The sequence below is a fragment of the Rhipicephalus sanguineus genome, chromosome 5 (genome assembly GCF_013339695.2).
Source record: "Rhipicephalus sanguineus isolate Rsan-2018 chromosome 5, BIME_Rsan_1.4, whole genome shotgun sequence".
Lineage (NCBI taxonomy): Eukaryota > Metazoa > Arthropoda > Arachnida > Ixodida > Ixodidae > Rhipicephalus > Rhipicephalus sanguineus.
Genome location: NC_051180.1, coordinates 32046233 through 32061235, shown reverse-complemented (window position 1 = coordinate 32061235; position 15003 = coordinate 32046233). Strand labels below are relative to the sequence as shown.

At 46.7% G+C, this 15003-nt stretch overlaps 1 protein-coding gene across 9 annotated transcripts in view; it reads left to right on the top strand.

Moving 5' to 3' along the window:
• Window positions 1-5130: 5130 nt before the first annotated feature.
• Window positions 5131-15003, top strand: part of LOC119393433 (protein couch potato) — a 147547-nt gene continuing 137674 nt past the window's right edge. For 2 of the 9 annotated variants that reach the window (XM_037660447.2, XM_037660452.2), the window contains exon 1: window positions 5131-5668. In XM_037660447.2, the coding sequence (XP_037516375.1) occupies window positions 5591-5668 (78 nt within the window). In that variant the 5' untranslated portion in view covers window positions 5131-5590. The remainder of the gene's footprint in view (window positions 5669-15003) is intronic. The other 7 variants (XM_037660448.2, XM_049416249.1, XR_005183904.2 and 4 more) reach the window with 6 other exon arrangements.

The window sequence follows — 15003 nt, the reverse complement described above, 5'->3', positions numbered from 1 at the left end:
AGCGGAAAAAAAGCCGGCAGATCCCACGCATTGTGGGAATCGATGTAATGCGAAGCAGCCAGCAAAGACCTGCATACATCGTCTTGTATGTCGTTAAGCAAAATGCGTGTCATGGTTTTCATGTTAACTCCTAATATTTAGGTTCGTCACACAGTAACGTCGCGCAATATCAACTTCGGGCTAGATCAAGCTAGCGAAACGGCCGCCAGCGCACCATGAGCCTGGCACGTAAGTCATGCTGTACATGACATGTGTGTCATGACTTTCGTGTTAACTCGTGTTATTTATGTTCGTCACACAGTCACGTTGCAAGATACCAATTTCGGTGTATATCGAGATAGCGAAACGGCCGCCAGCGCACCGTGAGCGTGGCCCGTGTCATGCTTTACATGACATGCGTGTCATGATTTTCATGTTAACTCGTGTTATTTATGTTCGTCACACAGTCACGTCGCAAGATACCAATTTCGGTGTATATCCAGCTAGCGAAACGGCCGCCAGCGCACCATGAGCGTGGCACGTGTCATACTGTACATGACATGCGTGTCATGATTTTCGTGTTAACTCGTGTTATTTATGTTCGTCACACAGTCACGTCGCGCAATACCAATTTCGGGGTAGATCAAGCTAGCGAAACGACCACCAGCGCCCCATGAGCGTGGCACGTAAGTCATGCTGTACATGACATGCGTGTCATGATATTCATGTTAACTCGTGTTTTTATGTTCGTCACACGGTCACGTCGCGCAATACCAATTTCGGGAGGTCACACGGTCACGTCGCGCAATACCAATTTCGGGGTAGATCAAGCTAGCGAAACGACCGCCAGCGCCCCATGAGCGTGGCACGTAAGTCATGCTGTACATGACATGCGTGTCATGATTTTCACGTTAACTCGTGTTATTTATGTTCGTTACACAGTCACATCGCAAGACACCAATTTTGGTGTATATCAAGCTAGCGAAACGGCCGCCAGCGCACCATGAGCGTGGCATGTAAATCATGCTGTACATGACATGCGTGTCATGATTTTCATGTTATGACTTGTCATTTATGTTCGTCATACAGTCATGTTACACCATACCAACTTTGGTGTACATTCGATTAACCAAGCGACCAGGAGAGAACAAAGTCGTAGGCGGCTAGATAGATAGATAGATAGATAGATAGATAGATAGATAGATAGATAGATAGATAGATAGATAGATAGATAGATAGATAGATAGATAGATAGATAGATAGATAGATAGATAGATAGATAGATAGATAGATAGATAGATAGATAGATACGCTCAAAGTCGCAGAAGTTCGCTAAGAAATGCTTCGCATTTAAAACTGATACATTGCATTTTGCTTTGGTATGTATAATTAATATTTGAGCAGAACTATCGCATACTCTTTGTAAATAACGTAATTAGTTCAAGTAAGCTGTAAATCAACATGTTAGATTAGTGCGGCAGTGATTTTCAACCAACACAATAAAAAAAATGGTATGGTTAGAACTAAGAGAAAAAAAAGCGGAAACAACAACAACAACAAAACAACAACATTGAGCGTACTAGACAGACGTGCAATCGGGAAAATTCTTGAACACTGATTTGCTGAGGGCTATCATGAGTTGGCACGAAATATGTTTTTGTCAGTGATGTGCCAGTTTTGCTGATTTGAATGATTCTAAACTTTAAAAAAAATCTGCACCCTTCATTATCAGCCACAGGCGCCTATTAAGTGTAGTGCAGAAGTAATATCAAATGCTTCTTTGTCGTTTCTTTCGAGGTAGGGACTTTAGAAATGAAACTTCATATTTGCTTACAATGACAAGAAAGGAACTCACAGCTGCGCTCAGCTTATACCCATGAGTACTACAAAATTCCTTGCTTATTCATTAGCCATACTTTTTTTTTTCTGGCATTGCAATGTGCTCAGAAAAGTTTTCTTGCTCGCGTCTATATGTGCACATCCATGGTGCGTAGACGTTCTAAGAATGTCATACCAAATGCATACAAAACGCCTTTAATGAGTGACATTAAGCGCATTACCAGCCATTTCAGTACCGAAATGTCAACCGCAAGACCGTGTTGTAACGTTTCTTTAAAAATTTATATATGAAAAAAAAAAAATGGGAAGGTAGGCTACGTTAAAGCCGGCTATCCCATCATCATGATAGTAGTATTGAAGAAATACACAAAGCCAGGAAAATTAGGAAGAATAAAAGAACAAGAAAATAAAAAAATAATGTTTTATTCAAATAAGATTAACGCTGGTTACGCTTTGATAAATATGTAAAATGGGCAGATTGCTCTTGGCAGCCCGCAAGGCAGAACATATTTTTTTTTGTTTCGTAGTTATATTGTGACATAGATGCCTTGTCTGTCATAAAGATCTCGCTGTGGAGTGATTGAAGCAGGAGATACATTGTCTTCTATTTTCTCCATGTTCCACACAAGAACTACAGAATTGATTTAAAAAGACAAAGCTAAAGGAACGTCGTGTCGGTGTTGTTTCTTGTCACAGTTAATTTGTTCTGCACCATACTTTGTACTCAATAAAAAATATCCACACAGAATCTCCTTCGGCAGTTGTCTAAGTGATGCGTAAGCGTACAGTTTTATTAGGAAACTACACGGCTGTGGCCTTCCCTGGAACGTTCTTGTCTGGCAACATCAGCATTGCGTCTTTCACCTTTGCAGCTTCCATCAGCTTCGGGAACGGCCCAAAGCAAGGCGCATTTTGCGGTCATCGAACCGCGTGTTTGGCAACGAATTTTCGCAAAGTAGGAATTTTCCTCATGTTTAAAATGCTCCATGTCGACTTTACCTGCTAGGGAGGGTTTTTTTTTTTATTCAACTATCACGAAATATTCCAATAAAAACTCCTTTGAGAGTGTTCTTCTTTTTGTAGGTCGGCAAAAAATGTGGAGCTCACTCAGACTCACTAAAAAAATATATATTGTGCTTATGGCTCACTCAGACTCACCAAAATTTTACTCAACCGGACTCACTCGGACTAAGAGTCGCTACAATTTTTCTCAGCCGGACTCACTCAGACTCACGGCTTGACATGAGTCTGAGTGAGTCGACTCATGAGTCCGTTAGCGTAAAATTAGCTTTTTGGATCATGGCGTCAAGGCCTTTTAACGCCAGTATCTCACATAATCCGTGCTCTACGATACGCCTTTTGATCTTGTAGCATCAAATACGTGTTATCAGTGGTTTCAATTCAGTAAGGGCATTTTTATGAAATACGCTACTCATACGAGATATGTTTATGAAGAATTGCGCGTGAAAGAGTTTGCGGGGGGAGGTCATGGCGCCTCCCCCCCCCCCTTTCCTATGCCTCTGATCAATAAGTATTGAGGTGACGCATGAAGGCTAGTGAGTTGAGATATGTGTGAATAGACTTGAATATAAACGTAAGCCAATATAAGGCTGATAGTAATGCTGAAGATGAGTACATAGGACCATAGGTCAGCAATAGAAGGTGGAGCTCACTCAGACGCTCTCAGAAATATATCTTGCGGTTAGAGCTCACTCGGACTCAGACTCCAAAATTTTCCTCAGTCGGACTCGCTAGGACTCAAACTAACCAAGTTATTACTCATCCGGACTCACTCAGACTCACGGCCCAATCTGAGCCTGAGGGAGTCTGAGTGAGTCGACTCATGAGCGAGTTTGCCGACCTATGCTCCTTCTACATTTGTTTCGTATAGCCAGTACGAAACATTCATGTGGTTTAGATATATTCGTGTTCTGTAGGCGTTCTGTAACCCGTTAAGACCCGGCATCTATGCGTAGGGCCGTATATTCGAAACCTAGTACCGCCGAAGCATTTATATTGTTTCATACTTATTTATTTATAGCGATTCGTCTTGCGTGACGGAGAGTACACAATATTCTGGTTGAGTGGGGATAGAAATGTTCACGCATTTAACAACTTTTGTTGAACAGACCTCACTGGCGTTCGTAAGCTAATCTGTCGTAGCATATATTCTAGCAACAAAAATGGCAATATCGCATATATAACTTTTGTGTGAATGAAAGTTTAGCATTGTGTACATACACTAAACTGCTCCATGGTGCTCATCACGGCGCGGGAGGAACAATGTCCTGACATGGTCCTTCTTTCAATAAACAAAAGAGAAAAAATAGATGAGAAGAGATACCGCCTAAGTAACACGACTAATCTTTTCCGGGGTGTCGAGAAGGGACTCGGCAGGAAACTTTAGCGCTCGGCTGTAAAGGCAGGAATCGAACGACAAAATTGGTGTTTTCCGTGCGCTTGCTGGTTAGCTATATATAGGCCTGCCACAAGGTCATCAACTGCCCAGTCGCACTTTATATCATTGACCCGCAGCACTTCTCTACATGACGTGTGGGCTTGGTGATGTAAGAGGTGTGTCGTGGAAGTAAACGTGTTTTTTCGATTTTTCGGCCTGTATCACCATCAGTTAGAAGTGATACCGACTGCTGCTTACGTCAGTTCAGAGGTTTTTTTCAAGCGTTCTTCGAGTAACGCAAGCACGCCGCGCATGACGCAGTCCGTTCCACCTCGTTTGTCGCCGGTCGTTCCCGATGAGACGGCGTCGTTTTGTCGTCGTACGTATGTTCTGTACGCGGCAGACGCCGGTGTACGGGCGCGTCTCTCGTTTTCCGCAGTCATTTGGGCACGCGCGCGCGCGTGCCGTCGTGTAGGATATCGGCCTTGTGGTCGGGGACCAAAGCCTTCGGCCACGTCGCGAGTTCGGCGGCTCCGAGGAGGGGGGCCAGCCGCGGCGGTGACATGGGGGGAAGGCAGCATTGATGGCGAAATACTGCGACCACGGCTTGCGAAGAAGGGACACGCGTTCGCAAAGCGAGGAGCCGCACGCGGCAGCAGCGAAGCAGGGCAGGTGGTCGACTGGCGGGAATCAATAGCGGAGGGGAGGTTCGGCCGTCTGTCCCGAGCGCACGCACACACCTCCCCCCCTCTCTGCGGCGGCGCCCCTATACCTGCCCCTACCTCCGTCCAGGTGTGCGCGGCCTCCTCTCCTGGCGCGACGCCATTGGCCCGCTCGGCCCGGTGACGTCAGGTGGGGCGCACCACAAAAGGTGCGCCCTTGGAGGGAGGGTTAAGCTGAGGTGGGGGATTTTGGAGGGGGGGGGACGTGAATTAAAGAAGGCGAAGAATGAGGCAACAATAAGAAACAACAAAAAATATTACGAAAGGCGCAAGCCACGGCCCAGCGAGCAGCGGCGCTGGGCACATGGGCGGCGAGCGAGAAGCCGGCGGCCAGCAGTTGTTGCGAGGAGAGCATCTGAGGAGAGTTGCCGTCGGCGCGGGCGGACTCGTGAAAGCGCAAGGCGCGTCAGCCGCAGGTGTGCGCGCCTCCACCGACAAGCAGACCCCGGCCCTTGAGCCGACGCGCGCGCGCGCTCGCGCCCACGACGCTGTGCTGCCGCCGTCGTTGCTGCTGCCTACCGAGGCGCGTCCCCCCATGCGCGCAGTTAGGCCTAGCTAGAAGAACGCCGCCGCACGAGACGATCACCACGACGACACACGCACGGGGCCGGATTACGAGAGGCGAGCAAAGCGGCGCACCACGTCGTCCCCCATGTCCGTGGCCAACACCGAGAGCTCGATGACTCTGAGCCAGAGCATGGATTCCGTCAACACGGTCGCCGAAGAAGAGGTGAGTCGCGCACGCGATCTTGTCCGGCACGCGCGCTTTGCACGCACGCATGCACGCACGAGCCGCGTGCTCCTCTTCAGAAAGGCCTGACAATGGCGCCACCAGCGATCGTGCAGAGCAGACGCAGCTTGCTTTTCTTTTTGTTTCACCTTTCTCTATGTCAGCTGTTGTCGGAGGGTATATATATTTATGCAAGCCAACATCTGCCGTCTGTCTGAGAGCGCCGTTGCCATAGTTGCCCTATGCTTTGCCGGCGACGTTCATGTCGCAAAGGTTTCGCGTACGGATTTATCGCTTAATGATTACGCGTGTGCTTACGCTGACTGGTTTGTAGAAGCTATTTGGCAGGCGAACTTGGCAACACGCCGAGTCTTGGTTCTCTCTATGCGTGGTTCTGCATGAGAATACAGACACGTCCACGAGAATACATAGTAATATTTTCAATATACTTCAAGCTACGCGACGCTTGTCAGAAATGGGCGACAAAGTTCCTCGCTTTTATAAGGTCACCACCCAGCCTCTGTCGCGGTCCTGCTTTTCATTTGATGGTCGCTGATATCTCTTCGTCGCCTTTTCAGGGGGTGTATAAGTTCGCAGGGATTGCAACAGCCCTGCCTTAAGTCAGTGCACGGGCAAGTTGGATGACAGAGCTTCCGTGTCAAAAGCCGACATACACATCAATGTAAACCGCGTATAGTCCTTTTGAACACAGTTATCTGGAGATCCATAGAGAACGCTAGACACACAGACATCTATGGTATACTTGGCGATACTTCTTGAACGCTTTACCTGGACCTGCTCGGGGAGCTTGCGGTTGCTTACGGTCAAAGTCCGTAGCCGCGTTTGGGACGTAAACGCACCGCCTGATATATAGGTTTCCTAAGTTGTCTGCTCTACAGCGTTTCTGGCACAATCGTTGGGACGTGGTTGACAGTTCCAGAGAACTTCATGAACTCCCCCTGGCTTAGGAAATGTCAAGCTCTCCACGTTGTCCCGATGCCTGGAGCAACCTCATGGAAACGAAGTGAATTTTACAGCTTCATCAAGATGTCCATTTTCGTACTACTATGCTGTTCTCATACAATACAGATGCAGTGAGGTTTAGGCCATCACCGTTGCATTCCAGTTCGTCTCTGTCCACCGAGTTACCAGACAATGTGTTGCAGCTTTTAAACTGACAGCACCGAGAAGATAAGCAAGAGACACAATGCATGATATATAAGCAAGGATTTGCAGCAAGGCTCGTGTGCAGTTCATGGTCACTGCTTCGTATGTTTGGCTCAGGACCACAAGGGACTACAAAGGCAGGTGTGAGACCACGTCCTTTGTCTCCGGTGGCATATGCTCTAGGTGAATCGACATTTTCAATGAACTTTTTGATGTTATATCACTTGTACGACGCAACCGCGGCTCTCCGAAATTGCTGCACGCAGTATCGAGTTGAAGATATGTCCAGCCGGTCCAGCGCCAGGGCTCAAGAAACTTCTCAGGCACTCGGCCGCTATAGGAAAAAAAAAAAAAAAATCAAGCTCTTACACATCAAAACCTTCCTCATAACGAGCTCACGCCTTCTCACATGATAGCCTGTTTGACTGAAAAAACAACAACAACAACAACAACAACGAAAGGCATGCAAGAGTATTTTACTAGCGCCTCTTAGAAGCACGGAGCAAAGTTCAATGATAGTATCAAAGAACGTTTCGCCCAGTAAAAAAAATTACACCACAGTCACCTTCCCGCCGCATGCTTCGCATAACATCGACTCCCACGGTATACGTGGGATCTGCCGATAGTATCAAAGTATCAATGATAGTGCTAGGACTTCTCTATACACCAATGGTAATGCACGTTCTTCCACCAGGAGGGTGCGTGGCGAACGTTTTGCGTATTGTGCAGAGTTTGCGAAGGCCGGAATCCACCGTGGTAGCTTATATGTGGGGCTATGGCGTGGAGTTACGAAACTGGTGGTCGCGGATTCGATTCCTGGTCGCGGTTGCCGCATCTCGACCCAGAAAACGCTTATTTAGAGACCTTTGCATTGGAGAGAGGGAGCACCTCCTTTCTGGACTGTTGCACGGGGGTACAAGGGCTGACGTTATGCTGTCTCGGTCATTTACAACAGCCCAAAGGGGATTATGGCGGCAATCCAGAAATCCTTTCTTAAACTGTGCATAGATCAAGGGCCAATAAAGAAGAAAAAAAGGAACATTTTCTTTTCGTATTAGTAAGTCATTGTTTCACGATACCAAAGGCACCACTCTTCCACGAGAAGACACTTGGTTAAAGAAAAAACGAGGAAAAAGAAAACACGGGCAGCAGCGCCGCCTTGAGGTTCGTTGCCAAGCAAACTCACCTTCACGACAGATATTTTGACAGTGCCTCCTACGGGGCCTTCATAATTCTTTATCGGTAACAATGGTTTTTGTTGCGGGAGTCAGACACTCAACATGGCAAGTTTAAGGGAACTTTGTTGAGTCAATAAAGATACGATAAAAAGGCCTTCGAAATTCGTGAAGTCACATTTAAATTCAGGCGCTGAAATTTTTGCACGAAATTCAAGACAAAACATTTTGATCTTCATTTTCTCTTGCAGAACTTTACGCACATTTGGGAAATTAACGGCAAATGAGTCCTAAAAGGATAATTTACCAATATAAACTGGTTCAGTGTTTCACTTTCGTATCCCTTTAAATTTAGGCGTACTACAAGAACGTCCAAGGTTGTCAACACAAATCTGGAGTACTACTCTGTGGCGTGCATCGTAGTTACGGCACATAATGCCCCAGAATTAAAGCTCGCGAGTGCCGGCTAGCAACCTCGATACATTCGCTTCGTTCGCTCACTCGGCATTCCAGGTTGATAGACGTGAGTTATTTATGCGTTCCCAGCATGCAGGGCTGCGGCTGTACTTGTTGCTTTGTGCTGCGCTCCCCCAGTTTTATGAGAAGGAACGCCATATTTGACGTCCATCGGTTCCCGAATAACAACTTGCGAATCCATCTAAGCAACACTGACTGAAGGCTGGTCGAAATTGGCTTCCTGTGCGTTGCCATCTTAGCTTTGCACGCCTGAAGAGTGTAGCGATGAGGCAGTTAGTACCTGAGGATGCATTTTGAAGCAAAGCTTATAATGAGTTACAGATTTCAATGGCGACGGCGAGTGTACAGAAGTGTGGCCCTTGAAAGTTCGCCGGTCGCAAGCGTATTTGTCCAATAATTGACGCCCTCACGATCGCTGGCTTGTCGGCGATTAGCCGTCTCTGATCTGGCAACCTGATCTTTTATCGAGGTGATTGTCATTTGACGTTGCTATATTTCATTTTTGCCTGGTTATGAACGCATATTCGTCGTTGTTGCCTGGAACAACTGAAGTGTTGCGCTGCTAAGCACGCGGATGAAGGTCCGATTCTCGGCATTAAAGAAGGAAGCAGTTAGGAGGAAACATAGCGCAATGCCATAGAAAGAAAAGTATTAGGTCGGGCACGTTTGCTGCGTAAGGGGAGGAGGCTAGCGGGGAAGGGATGGACCTCCGGCCACTGTCACCATAACTGTATGCATGCATACATGCCTTGCTCAAAGCGGACTCATGAATTGTGGCACTAAAGAAAACAAAGTAATCAAGTAAACATCTTGCTTCAAAGGTTGTTTTCCTTCCAGGATTAAGCTCACTGGAAGGTCAGTTTTGATTGTTTGAGGAGGACCGACGCATTTCCGCGGGAAAGTGATCGCGACTCGTCACGTTAGTGGCTTCTGTTTACGGGATTAACGCAGTTTATTGATCCCTTTGTTGATGGTCGAGGGTGCGTCTAATAGTCTTAGCTGACGTACAAAGCAAACACAAAGAGAGTAGATCAACTTATCGGCACTTGACCATGGTACTTGACATAGAACTTGATCTGCAGATCAAGTTCTATGTGCCGTTAAATTAACCCTGGCAAGTTATAAAGCAAGGGTGTGTGACATTTCCTGATACGTCATGCGTTCGGAGTAGAAACGAAATGCATATACATCTGTGCACTTAGATTTAGGCGCACATTAAGGAATCTCAAGTGATCAAAATTAATTCGCAGCTGATAATCATGTTGTTTCGGCACACGTACAGTCCCAGGACTTGACATAATTGCAACAACCGCTTTATGTAAAACTCGAAACAAATTGTCACAGTATGTGTGCGACACTTGTGTGAATGTTCTTGTACTCTGAAAGAGGACGTCTGGTCGGTACCGAAATTGTTCTCTGGAACGATGAGTTCACTGTCAATCTTATACTTCGCATCAGTTATAGACACATGTAAGGGTCAGTCAGCGATAAAAGTGCGGCAAATGTTTTAAAAGCACACGTCACTGAGATAGACAGATCTCGATAATTTGCAGCCTTATAGATCACAATGTATATATATCTTATCACTGCAACGTACTCGTCCGATTGAAGCCCAGCGTAATTGCCTGTCACGCTTCTCTCGTTCCTCATCGATGGTGGATGTCATGCTTCTCTGTCACGCGCGCAAAACAAGAAAGAAAGGAAAAAAAAAAAACAGCGCGACGCTCTGATTTGTCTCGCACAGCGGGTGGCCAATTTTAGATTGAATCCTAGCCACGTGTTAGTCTTTTGATTGACATCGTTACATTTCGAACAAAAGAATTTTGTTTTTCGAAGCGGGATGCGTACCTCTGGCTGTTTCACAACGTGTACAGTCTAGATTCGCTCTAAATGACACTGGCGCCAAGTGCTGCGACATTTTTTGTATACCAACAGCGCAGATTAGATCGCTTTCAACTCAAAATGAGAGCCTGTTTGGAGCTTTAGAACACATGTAGCATCATAAGCTTTGGCGAATGCAATTAGGTTAGCGCACAAACCCACGGACTCACAGAGTTTCCGATTGTCCGGTACATCAACGGTTTTTATTGGTATAGCTGCAGCGACAGTGACAATTCCACGAAGTTACACGGACAAGTGGAGCTTATCACTGTACAGCACTCCATCCCTACAAATTTTAAGGGTATTCTACATTTTTGAGCATAAATAATAAGAACAAGAAGGAACTTCATTTATATATACGTGATGAAGTGCCATACACTTATGTAGGCTGTTTCAGTGTGACGTTCTGCTGCATCACGTCTTGAAATAAATTGCGTTGTAGCAACCGACAAGTCCACAATAGCTTTGAACTTACATTCGGTGCACCAAGAATAAATATGGCCAAATAATTTGGAGGGAGCTTTGCATCTGTGCAATACCGGTGTCACGCGGGCACTTTTGACCGCAATCAGGGCCAATCCTGAACAGATTTCTTGATCGCGATAATCAATGGTCGCTGCTACACGGTCCAAACTAACCCGGATCGAGTTTGGCGCTGACGTAACCGGAGATCCAGATCAGCTAAATCGAATTCTGAGAGCCACATCGCCATGCTCTAATTGCGATCGTCTTGATCGTGATGGGGCCTGATCGCGATTAGAAGTGACCGTCTAGCAGCACATGATAAAGCCTAATCCGGATCGGCCCTGGTCGTGATGAGAAGTGCCCGTGTGACACCGGTAACAGCTTGGCTCAGCGATTGGAAGTATACAGAGACACAGTGCTATATTCTGTGCGGCCTAGTGAATCAAGTTATTAGACAGGATATCTCCATGTAATCGAAATCAATTACTGCCTGACCTGGCCATAGGATTATGCACATCCAGGAAAAAGTACTGAGAGAGGAACTTCATTAATATTAATATTTGCAGAATCTTCCTCCTTTGGAAGAGCGCGTTGTCGGCGACTGGGGTCTAACGAACGGCCGTTGCGCCGGAAAGTGAACTGTTAGTGCAAATGGGGTCTGGTTTCAAGATAAGTAGAGCTGTCACGCATGCGTGGCCGCAACCGCTGTGCGAATAAATTTTCCCTCATTTCGGGCTGCTTGACTCCCAGAGGAGGAAATGCAGTAGCGGAATCTGCGTAGAGAAAGAAGCTGCCGGCACTGGCAACACTGCGCTTTCTAACTAACCGTTACATTTGTTTTTTGCTCGGCAGCAATTGCTTCAGGGTCATGTTAATAGACTGGGCATGTAAAGTAGTAACGTTAGTAATTGTTGTGGTTTAATGTCCCAAAACCACGATAGGATTATGAGCGACGCCGTAGTGGAGGGCTCCGGAAATTTCGACCACATGGGGTTCTTTAACGTGCACCTAAATATAAGTATACGGGCCTCAAGCATTTTCGTCTCCATTGAAAATGCGGCCGCCGCGACCGGGATTCGATCCCACGACCTTCAGGTCAGCACTCGAACACCATAACCACTAGACAACTGTAGCGGGTTGGGCGTGACTGCTGTTGTTATCTGCGGAATCACGCATATATATTGGCTGAACCAACGCTCTCCTTTGCCAAGGGTTTTCCGTTCAACTTATTTTTTCACCTGAACTTTCGTTCTTCGTTGTGTTTGTCCTTTGGCATAAGTAACATATATAAATGCCGTTGCTCTTGCGTCTCCATCGCAATCTCCTCATCAGCTGCGCTATTGAAATTCGAGGACTGGTACTCCGTTATCAGAAACTTCAATCTTATCTTCCATAACTCTGAGTGGCTCAGGTGCCAGATGCTATCAATAGCATCATCTCCGGCGACCTATGATGGAATCCCGCCAATGCCAAACAAACCTGCGAATGCGAAAAGGAAAATACACCTTGTGGTTTTCTTTCCCGTTTCCACATTTCATTTGGGCGTGGTGGTTCATGCCTCATACACAAGTGAAGTGGACGAGCCAGTAGTGAAAATTGCTTCTTGCAACGGCATCCGAGGAGTATAGGCGTATGCGCTTTATACGTCTGCATGCTATGCAGCTTCGCCTGATCACCGTAGACTTGATTTATTCCCAGAACTGCATAGTGCGCCTGAAGGAATGAGTTGGTCTGTCCCAATCGCGTACATTACATATTAAATAATGGACCATAGAAGATGCTATGTATGGTAGCCGGAGATCACCACACACGGGCGCTTCACCTGTACATATGGAACTCGCATTGCAGGTTTTTGGGTGTAGCGCCGCGTACGAATTGGTAAGAAAGAAGATGACAGGAAAGAGGCGCACTCGCAACTGAACTTTATTTTGCGTCGATTGCAAATATAAAGCTATGAAAAGCACCACGTGTTACCTCTAACACTGCCACATAGTAAAACCAGATAAAACCAGATAAAATGGCCTATCGCACTAATCATCGAGATAGTGCGGTAATGAAATACCAACTAGCCTGCATTGACACCCTTGTCCAGGAACTCGCATCAAAGCGCTGTCGTCTCACAGAAGGTGTGATCGCTGCTACGCGACGGTAGGAATCTGCTGGAACCAGGTGGAACCTGCGTGATACGGTCGTTAGTAAGCCGAATCGCATACGGAATACCGGGCGCGAAATTATATACCGCATGCATGCAAGCGCTTGCACGTGAAATCCACTCCTTATGCGCCTGGAAGAGCCACTTCCGGTGCGTCAGAAGGTCAAAGCCACTCCAGGAACGTCAGAGAGATGGCATCTGAGTCTGTTGGAAGCTACTGAAACGCGCTCGAAACTTGTTGGACGATTGTCGAGGATCGTTTGGACATGCTGCTGGTCGAATGGTTTTCTACCCGCTCGGTGCTTCGCGTCGAACGCGGAAGTGCTGCTTGAGGGTCGCGCGAAACATCGAATAGCGGCCTTTGTCGTTGGTTGAGAAGAATAGCGCATTGTCAAATACACATAGTTCTTGGGTACGTACGAATTGAATAGCACCTCTTCTTAGAGGAAGAAAGTGAGAGAGGAAGCGGGACGAGGGCTTCAGGGGGTGTTCGCTCGGTAGAAATCACGAATGAGTGAGGGAGGGAGGGTGAGGGGGGACGCAGTGGTTGTTGAGAGCAGCTGGTGGTCCGCGAGGACGCGTGGCGGAGAAAGTGAGCACGCTGACAATCGCGTTCGCTGCGCGACAGCTGCGTCACTCGGGCAACGGCTCGAGCTATAACTCGAGGCTTCTCGTGCCCCGCCGAGTCGCTCGTGAAGATAACAGAAGCGTGACACGTGGCCGGAGTATTCCTACTCTCGTTGTTATCCCGAGACCACGCAGCGCTGGATGGGACAGGGACAAAGATGGACGCATGGCAAACGAAAAATCTTACGCGTCCGTTTTATCCCAGTCTGTCCAGGTTAGCACCAATCTATTAACGAAACTAAATATGAAGCGCTCTCTATGAACAAAGAGAGCCAGTTGCCAGTACTTATCTTAACTGCGTTTTCAAGAGTCCTTGCGTGCCTCTGTGATGTACGTTGATTTTAGTTCTACCTGAGCGAAATTAATGTACTTTATAAGTTAGTAGAAAAGACTAAAAAAAAAAACGAGTCAGATGTCGGGACAGCATTTACCGCCACAGAATTGCTAACAAGGACTATTGACACAGGGTTGCTAACACTCGTTTGTGTGTGTGTGTGTGTGTGTGTGCGCGCGTGTGTGTGTGTGTGTGTGTGTGTGTGCGTGTGTGTGTGTGTGTGCGTGTGCGTGTGTGTGTGTGTGTGTGCATGACCTCGCGCAATTTAAGAAATGGTTTCAACCTAAGCAAAATTAACATTATCTCGACCTTCAGAAGTTTTATATCTATTTCTCTGAAGACTTCCCTTAAGTCGACGCCTTGGTGGTCATTTTGTGAGCGATAGAATGTGGATGACATCCTGATATTAGAGAAGCACACTGTGGTATTGCATGGCATGGCAACAAATTAGAGTGAGAGAGATATAGAAAAGACATTTATTTGGTCTGGAGCGAAGAGCATGAGGTCTTTATACATTGAACTCCATGCTATAGTCCCACTAAAGAAAACTGAATACCTTGAGTGTGTAGTAGTTAACTACCCTCCAATACAAAACTAAAAAACACCACTCTTGCGCTATATCGGGTTCAATTAATTAGAAATGGAAAAGTAATGAAAGACATGTGACAACGCCTATACTAAAGTTCCCGTGCCAGCTCGATGTGACGACGTGAGTTTTGACACGGTCTTCTTGGGCCTAGCTAAATTTTTTATCGGTAACAAGGACGACATTTGCACGCCAAAGCATACAAGGAATGAGCTTAGAAAATTTTAACGCGATAGCGTTTAAGAGCTCGTTTCGCAGAAATTCTGGTGTCGGCGTCGGTCTGCCATCGTTGGTTGTGAGCGAAAAATCAGGGTTGTCAGTGAGCGAGAATTCGCGATAGATGCAAATAAATAGGTAATAGAAAACTTCGGTTCCGAGTGGGAATCGAACCAATGGCCTTCTGCGTGGCAAGCATGTGTTCTACCGCAGAGCCACGCCATACTGCTTGGAACTGCTTCCGAAAAATACAAA